The sequence below is a fragment of the Lynx canadensis genome, chromosome D4 (assembly GCF_007474595.2).
Source record: "Lynx canadensis isolate LIC74 chromosome D4, mLynCan4.pri.v2, whole genome shotgun sequence".
Classification (NCBI taxonomy): domain Eukaryota; kingdom Metazoa; phylum Chordata; class Mammalia; order Carnivora; family Felidae; genus Lynx; species Lynx canadensis.
This window is the reverse complement of record NC_044315.2, coordinates 54937848-54947168: the sequence shown is the minus strand read 5'-3', so window position 1 is coordinate 54947168 and position 9321 is coordinate 54937848. Positions and strand designations below refer to the sequence as shown.

Below are 9321 nucleotides of genomic sequence, written 5' to 3'. Positions count from 1 at the left end.
AGAACTCAGCCTAGCCCTGTTCCTTGTCTGTCCTTGCCTCTGCCAGGCACACACTGATGGGCTCTCGGTCCTGGTCTTGGTATTACTGCTCATATCTTACACCCTGTTCTTTCAGTGGGACATTTTTGTTGAATTTATGCCCTCTACTGAATAATTTTTAAGCCAGTTTGATCTTATTTAGTGGATGCTATTTTACATTCCTTTTAACTCTGTCCAGTCAGTAAGATATTTTTAGCTAAATTTTGCCCTTATTGGAAGATACTCTTAAATTGTTTATATTTCTTTTCTTAGCCATTTAAAAAAATGTATCAAAATTCTCTAGTATTTTCCTTTTATTCTTTTCAGTTTTAAAACATTTTTCTGTTTGGTTTATCCTCTCAGTCCATTTTCTAGCATTTGGTGCTAAGTTTGAGATGCTAAGGTGGTGATGTCAGGGGAGTATGTCACAACAGTGACTGGCTTAATGAGGGATTGTTGGCTCTTCTCCCTGTGCTGACAGTTCCATACAGACACATTCTTCTTTTGCTATACCCTTCCCTACTTATACTCAAATGAGATCCTTTTTGCTGTTGCTGAAGGATAATCGCCATGGTCAAGAAAAAGACTTACTCAAATTAAATGCCACTTTTACCCAGTCAGATAGTTTGGGAAATTCACAGGGTAAGTTATATGAGTTGGAAGTTTATTAAGAATGGCCTCACTACTACTCAGGGGAATTGCTGAGCAGTGCCATCATCTTGTTCCAGAACAAACCAGAGCCTTCTCTAAACAACAAACCAGTCTCTGAGCATCTCACAGTCTTTGTGGAGAAGAAAAGCTTCACTGAGGGTGGGGAGTGAGGGTCTGCAACTCAGCCCCCTGAGAGTGTCCTGAAAGAATACCCAGGTGGCCTAGAAAGTCCTGTTAAGGATTATTGGATGGAGGCATAATAGAAGGACAATAGCCAGGCTGGGGAATTATATTTTGTTGACCTACTCACAGAATTAACCCGAGTACATTGATTCACCTTCTTTCTGGTCAGGAATTCAAAAGCTTGGTTGTCAGGTGCTTCTAGAACCACTAGTTCTTGTTGCATGTGTAGTATGGTCACTGACTCATGGAGGGAGACAGGGAGTGGGAGTTAGGTCAGGCATGGAGGGAGGAGAAAATATTCTGGAATGGTTTATTTCTTTTTTCTCTTTGTTATGTAAGATGTGGTTTTCCCAAAGAAACAATATGCTAAATAAAAGTTAGGGTCCCAACCCACAGAAGCCTATTTTAACCCATGTTTTTACTGACTATACTAAATTTAATTTAGTTCAAATCAAGAAGGTAGATTTTTTTTTCCCCTGCGAGAATGGGGAAGAAGGAAGGCTGTGAGAGTGACCCAAGTGGTGCAATTTAGAGTTTTCATTGAGCAGGGCAAAGTGTGTGTGGGGAGGGTGGAGTGGAAAGATGAATAAAATGTGACCCCTGCCCTCAAAGAACTCACACTGTAGTTGGAGAGACAAACACACACTCAGCTAATATGTGCAATGATAATGGTGGAGGTAATGTCACACCAGAGAACAGTAGAATTATTAGTTCTAGGTGGGAACATCTAAAAGATTGTGGAAGATGTGGCCGCTGCCCTTTGAAGGATGTTAGGGTGTTAAACAGCAGAAGGGTGAGGAAAGGGTGGACGTTTGAGGCAGAGGAAAGGACTGGGCAAAGGCTCAGGATGGTCAGCTGCAGGGCAAAATCAGGGCATAGCCAAGAAGCTGCCACAGAGTATCAGAAGTGGGAGGGAAGAGCATAGGGGCAGGTGGGCCTTTTTGAGTTGGTCCGAAGGTGTGTTCACACTTTTCATGTTGAATTACAGGCAGGTGATGTTCAAAAGTCTATTTTTTTTTTTTTTAATTTTTTTTTTTTTTTCAACGTTTATTTATTTTTGGGACAGAGAGAGACAGAGCATGAACGGGGGAGGGGCAGAGAGAGAGGGAGACACAGAATCGGAAACAGGCTCCAGGCTCTGAGCCATCAGCCCAGAGCCTGACGCGGGGCTCGAACTCACAGACCGCGAGATCGTGACCTGGCTGAAGTCGGACGCTTAACCGACTGCGCCACCCAGGCGCCCCAAAAGTCTATTTTTTCTAAACAGATGTGATCTGGCCTCAGCCTGAAGGGTTGTCTCGTATATAATAATTTATTACCACAGAGAGTAAGAAAGTGATTAATTGCAAAAACATTTGTTGCATTTAACTTTCTTGGGATAGATTTTTCAAAGAGCAGCACAAGAGATGTTTTAATAGCCTTATGTCCTGTTTTGTAACTGGTCCATTCTGTAACACTGTACTTTGTGATGGATAAAGCATGTAAAGCCTTGCACTATCGTTGAGGATACCAAGTCTGCAGGTTCTAACATGCAGTCAGGAGGAGAAGTAGAGGGAAAAATAAAGAAAGGGTCTCTAAGAAGGGTCAGGCTCAGGAATAATTTGCAAAAGATTGTGGAGATCTTATTTCAATGTCCACCTGTTTGTGAGTATCTGGACAGCATCATGTATAAACATTTTTCTTTTGGGTGTTCATGGAGTAAGGAACCTGTGGTAGGTGGTGAGAAATCAAAGTCTGACTTAGTGGTGTTTCCATGATTTCATATTACCTAGACAAGAGGCTGAATGGAATTTAGTCCTTTATTGAGGTACCTGCTTGAGCCAAACACTTGTCCATATCTCCGTCTTCAGTTCAATTTTTCCATTGAGGAATTGAAACAGAAAACTCATGAGTAGTCTATTGAATTCCTGAAATTCCAGTTCACTTGCAAGTCACTAATAGGTAGCAATATATATATATATATATATATATATATATATATATACACACACATGTTAAATATATTATAAAATATATGGTAAGATACTTTAAAGATATGCTGTTGAAATATTACAAACTAATTATTGTATATATTTAGTTTTTATTTTACCTGTTCAACATTATGCTCTTGAAGATGGACACCATTGTAATCTGATTTTGAGATATGCACTAGCAGCATCTTAACTGGGAAAATGTCCCATCTTACCCTTAACAATATGGGCTCCATCTCATCTCATTCTTTTTTTTTTTTTTTCTAATTTTTTTTAACGTGTGTTTATTTTTGAGAAGAGACAGAGAGCAAAAGAGAGAGACAGAGAGAAAGAGGGAGACACAGAATCTGAAACAGGCTCCAGGCTCTGAGCTGTCAGCACAGAGCTGGACGTGGGGCTTTAACTCATGGACCGCAAGATCATGACCTGAGCTGAAGTTGGATGCTCAACTGACTGAGCCACCCAGGTGCCCCATCTCATCTCATTCTTAAAATACTGACTCTGGTCCCAATGGGGGGACCTTTTTATAGAAGCATTATTTTGTCTCTTGCCCTATGTCTTGCGCATGAGTCAAGAGAAAACCAACAATGTCAAGTGTTTGATCCTTGTACACATTTCTGTCCCCTCACTCTCATCTATAAGGAGGCAGCTTTTCGACTGTAGACTTCTTTGGGAAAAGTACAAATAATGTAGTTGTGTTACCAAAAATAGGAAAAAAAAAACCATACAAAACCATCCATAAAGCATGCTATCTGGCTAGCAATAAGAAATGGCATGTTAAATTATGGTACCTCTCAAAAATGGCATAATATGCAATTGTTAAATGGTAATCAGGAACACTGCATAGAAACATGAAAACATACTTAGGATATAAATCAAATAGAAAAGAAAAACACAATTATAATACATAAGGTGCATATAGGGGAGTCCTAGAAGATAATATGCTAAAATGGAAATACAGTAGTTCTATTAGGATAGTGGAGCTGTGGATTAAGAACATTTATTTTTCCTCTAACGTTATAAAGTAATAGTAACAGTGAATTCACCAAGTAAATGGTGCTATAGGTCCAGAGGGGAGATATTAATAAATAAATAGAGGTTGGATATTACAAAAGGGCAAAACATTTAAAAGAATGAATCTTCCTTCCCTACATGTGCCAGCTCAGTGGGTTATAAGACCCACTGAGTATTGGAAACATTTTCAAAGAAGCTGGTTAGTAGGGTTTGGAAGAGAGTCTGAGCTTCACCATATCTGGATTTTGTTTGCTGTGATTGTAATAGAAACTAAATCTTGAAACGGTTATCTAAACGTGCTCCAGCTTGGGTATCTTGGCTGAATTCACACTTAAATTCAAGAAACATTTTGGAAAAAGAACCCATGTGCATAATAGATAAGAGTGTCGAACAAGAAAAAGTCAATAGAAAACATTTCAAAAATAAAATGCCTATTTAAATCAAGTTGAAATGACTATTTGGATTAACAACGAGTGAAAAAAATAACTGGTGCATACTTACATTTATGTCTTTCTGAAAGCTCTTGAAGGGAACAGGGAACAATCCTCATGTCTATTGAGTTAATATTAACAGTTTACTGAAACAGTTGACTGGAATGAGCTGCTGTGTTTCCTCTAACAAGCTCAGACACTTCTCTCACCTTGCTTTCCTTTTCTTCCAAATCTTTTCAATAGAATGGCTGTTTTTCCTGAATACTACTTAACAGGTATTGGTTTGGGGCACTAGGCTACCTTGCTGTATATTAGGAGGGGGTTGCTTAATAGAAGATGTTAAAAATAAATCACACACACAATCACACATTTTATTCTCTCTGGTCAAAGTTCAGTCACCCAGTTAACATTTGCAAACCATTGTTTTAGCATTGCAGAAAATGCCCTCAAATGCATATTTAGATACCTTCTGTGTCCTAAGTAGGTGGACAGAAGATGAAGACTGAAGGAAGTTTCTTCTGAAAAAGAACTTGAAAATGTGATAAAATATCTTAGATTTCTAAACTAGTAATTGACTTTGGATGTGGACATTGGAATGTGTATGTGATATCAAGGAGTTTGTGCTGATTCCAAGAAATCAAAAAGTAACTTTTCCACTCCTTAAGCCATACCTAACACTATAAGCATCTCTTTTCAGACCCTGTGTCGGATTTGCTGAGTGTCTGTGAACATCTCTCTCCAATGTCTTGCTATCTCTTTATCTCTAAAGATGTCCACAAAAAACAAGCAAATTAGAAGTTTTTATTCCTAAGACAGTTATCCAATAATTTTCACCTTCACTGAAACATGATTTCCATCTTTCAAAATGTACTAGAATTATTAAGATGTATTGTGATTTTAGGAAACTCTTTTCCCTCCATGCCAAATCCAAAGTAAATTACATTTAGTGCAAAGGTATGCATTACATTATTTGGGGCTATACCAATATTGAAAAAATTTTACCCTTAATTAACATCTTCATTTTGTTTCCAGAAATGTATTTGTTGAATAAATAATATTTGGTAATAAAACAAATCTGCTTTCATACATCTACAAAATTCTTTTAAGTAGTAGCAAGAATTCAATCCATGTCATACAATTTTTATCATGAATTGCATAATTTTGGCATGAATTTTGCTGTAACTCATTTCCTGGCATTATATAAAGTGTCATTGACATAATGCCACAGAATATTCAAACTGGGAAGGAGTGACAGACATACTCTAGTGTAAGTCGGTCCCACTCCTCCTTGATTTCTGAGGAGCAAGAACTGAAGTACAAGAACACAAAATTTGCCCAGGCTCACACATCTCATTTTCTGACATTTAAGCCCTACTTTAAAAAAAAAAAATTATATACTTTTGATGCTGCACTTGATTTGGAAATTGTGATTTTTAAAGCCATGATTCTTAAGACTGAATAATTGCTACACTTAAAGACTTGCAGAATTGGACCTGAAACACACAAAAGAGTTTTGTCCAGAATTTTTGTCCTCAATTTCCCTTTTAGGAGAAAGTCGCTTAAACTATCTGATCATTAAAAATAAATCATCATTCTTTGAAAGATGCAAAATATTCTGATATTCAAGATGAAATATACCACGATTTCTCTACATAATTTCAACAGGGACTAAATAGTATTCTGGCTGATTGCCCTCTTGTCTATTACAATTATGCAAGTGAAATAGAAAATACATGTTAGGATCCTATTGTGATTTTTTTTCCTCAGTAGCAAAAAATTAAGTGTAAAATAAAACAGACCTTTGTCATGCAATGTTCACTGATTAGATGAACTTCATAAAAACTGAGCTTTAGTTAAATCTAGTATATTAACTCTTGTTTCATTGGCATTTATAGTCTTTGTGAATGTTGAATAAATGTACAAATAATGACACTTCCAGAAGTTTAACCATGGCATTTTATGTAAATTCTGCATAAAGTTCAAGACTAATGTATTGACTTCATAGTTTCCAGGTTTTAAAAGGCATATAGGAATAGTAATTACCAGTACATATCTCCCAGAAAGGTTAAAGACACTTGTATACATATGTAAAGCCCATTTTGACTTGATGAACACAATTCTAATCTATGAAAATATTATGTCAAGTCATTTTGCACCTGATGAGGAAATTATACATGAATGATAGTAAATGTTAAAAAACACTTAAGATAAAGACCCAGTAAATCAATTTAAATGAAGAGTTTGAGAACTAACATAGCCATCTAAAATTGTTAGTTTTTTTACTTAGCTGTTCACACTTATTTTACTTTATTTGAAATCTCTGATCTTGTCAGAGGATAATGCCATAAAACTCAATTACATAATTCAACTGTTTTTAACTTCCCTTTCTCCAAAATCCATCCCACCTAAAGAGGGATGTAGCTTTTCTATCTTGACTTTTTTTCCTTCAGCAAATAAATATTAAGTGTGAAGAGCTTTCACCAGAGAAAAATCATTTCATATAATGAAGCACTAAATTGTTTTGTCTTTCAATTTATTCAGACTGAAAGCAGCTCAGTTTCCCTATGGCAAGCCCACGTATCGTTTCATGGCTGATATCTGCAGCCCACTCTAGATTTTTCTTCCTTTTAGCAGGTGCTGGGTAGCACTTTCTGGGTTACCAGAAACATCCACTTTCTGGATGTTTACAAAACATCCAGCATGATTTAGTTGTTAAAAAGCAACTGGAATTGCTTCCTCTCCTACCAGATGCCTCTTCCAGTGTCCTTAACCCTTATCACCCTTCCCTAAAATATGTCCCCAACATGCCTATTTACATGGCTCTCAGGAACCCCAGGTTTGCATATCCATCACATACCAAGTCAATTTCTAACAGTGTGAAGGCTGTTGGAACAGGGCAGTTTCCTTCCCCTGGAAGCTGAGTGTAGCCACGTTTCTATCAACAAAGCGACTCTTGTATGCAAAGCTCAGACTATTGTCTCGTGGTCCCACCTGCCTTGACTCTGATTGATGTAACAACAGTATCTGTCATAGGGACTGTTCTGCTTGTAGGAGCAAACGATGATACTGTCCTGGGGCACAAAGAAGATGCTGTCCTCAGGCTCAGGGCACTCAGATCTGTCCCAGGCTGAGCATTTGGCATCCAAGGCACTGTAGGCTAAGGAACTGCCTGAGGGACAGTAGCCGTCCAGGTATCTGGATGTCTCCTCCTGATGCCCACTGTGGACCAGGCTCTGGCATTCTCCTTCTTCCGTGGGTGTGGGGGTGGTGATGGAACTGGCCACAGGCACCTCGGTCTGCCCCTGGCGGGGAGGCTTTCCTCTGAGGCCCACCTTCTTAGCCAGCTCATCTGAGCTTCCCTTGCCTGACTCCAGGTCTGAAGGGGTCCTCAGCAGTTCCACCACCTCCTTGTCCCTGGGTTTCCGGAAGCAGGGCAACTTGCGGGCCCACAGCAGCTCATTTTCCGGCCACTTAGTGCATCCCTCAGTTTTCCTGGCCAGGGCAATGGCTGCAATGCCTGGCAGGCAGATGGCTGGCCCGATGGCCAGGAGGGGTATGTTTCCCAGAGTCTCTCCTTTCATCCCAGAGACGGTGAACATGAAGCCAAAGACCAGAAAGACACTGACCAGGGCTACCACTAGCCCAGTCCTCGGGTTAATGTCATCAGGCCGCATCTTTCACTCCATCCAGGTTGGGGGCTGCTTGCTGGCTAGGGAGCAGCGGTCCTCCCTTCTGTCAGAGGCAAAACCACAGTGGGTTAAAAAAAACAAAACAAAACAAAAAACCAAAAACAGAAAAGAAAACCGTCAATTTCCCACCCACCAACTCTCTATCTCTCTTACTCTTTGTCGCTCTCCACTTGTCTGTCAATCGCAGTCTCTGGGTCTCTATTTCTTCCTCTGTTTCTGTTGCATGCTCTCTTGCTCTCTCTCGTTCTCTCAGTCTATCTGTCTCTTATTATTGCAGCTTCTGTCCCTTTCATATAAACATCCACCCACTGGGGTCACTGAGATACCTGAGGTTTCCTGCCGTCTCCCAGGAGCAGGGAAAGAAGCCAGTCTGAGTCTCCTTAGAAACCTCCACAACAGCTGTCCCCTCGGCTCTCTCCCTTGTTTCTGGAAGGAAAGCCTAGCTTTCCCCACTGACTCTGCATCCAGGAGGTGGGACGTGAGAGTGCGTCTCTCCCAACAGTGCCCGTCGGTCTCCAGAGCTCTGGGAATGGAGTGACAGCACAGCCCAGCGCCCGGCTCTGCGCGCAGAGCATCGGGTGCTGGAGGGAGGAAGGACTTAGTCTGCGAAAAGAGGGAAAACGGCGCGCGAGTCTGGCCTCGTTACATCACTTTCAGAGCAAGCTCAGAAACAAAGAAGGACGCGCGGGGGCGCGAGGGGTTCAGACCCCAGGGAGAGCCACCCGGGCAGACGAGGTTGCCCAGAGCCCAGTCGGGGCGCTTGGAGCAGCTGGAGTCCGTTCCGCCGCTGCCCAGGAGGGCTGAGCCGGACGGCTGCAAAGGCCTCCGTGCTTGGGGAAGGCCGGGGGGTGCGAGGCTGTCGCGGGGCCGGAGAACGGAACTCCAGTCGGTTTGCCCACAGGGCAGCCTGGTCTCCGAGTTCACCGTCCGAGGGCCAGAGATGCTAGCTGGAGATATCCCTCGGGGACCTGGACCTTTATCGAGTTACAAATCTAAGTGATCCAACCCGACTGACAGCAGCTCCCAAGAGGTTCTCCGACTGCCCGTCTCTCAACCTCGAGGCTGAGGCTCTCGGGGCTCAGAGGGCTGCACTCCTCCAAGGGTCCCGCCGCCCGCGGGCTGCTCTGGGTCCGGGCGCTGGGCGGCAGCGGCGTGCAAAGGCGCTCCAGCAGCAGCGCGGGCTGCGCCGCCGGAGCCCACAGGACGGGCTCCCAGGCTGCCACAGTGGTGAGGAGTGGGTGTCAGGTCTTGCTCGAGACTTCTGGGGAGTCAGCAGATCCTTTCCCCCTGGTCTTCCAGCTCTGGACCCTGGTGGGAGTGGTTTTGGAGCTGGGATCCTACTCCAACACTGCGGTGGTGCCAGCC

General features: G+C 41.9%; 1 protein-coding gene across 1 annotated transcript; it reads right to left on the bottom strand.

The window, feature by feature from the left end:
- Nucleotides 1-6746: 6746 nt before the first annotated feature.
- TMEM215 (transmembrane protein 215) lies at nt 6747-8441 on the bottom strand. Its single transcript, XM_030292588.1, has 2 exons — nt 8283-8441; nt 6747-7999 (listed from the first exon to the last, which is right to left on the bottom strand). The coding sequence occupies exon 2, from the start codon at nt 7939-7941 to the stop codon at nt 7234-7236; it is 708 nt and encodes a 235-aa protein (XP_030148448.1). The 5' UTR covers nt 7942-7999; nt 8283-8441; the 3' UTR covers nt 6747-7233.
- Between the last annotated feature and the right edge of the window lie 880 nt (nt 8442-9321).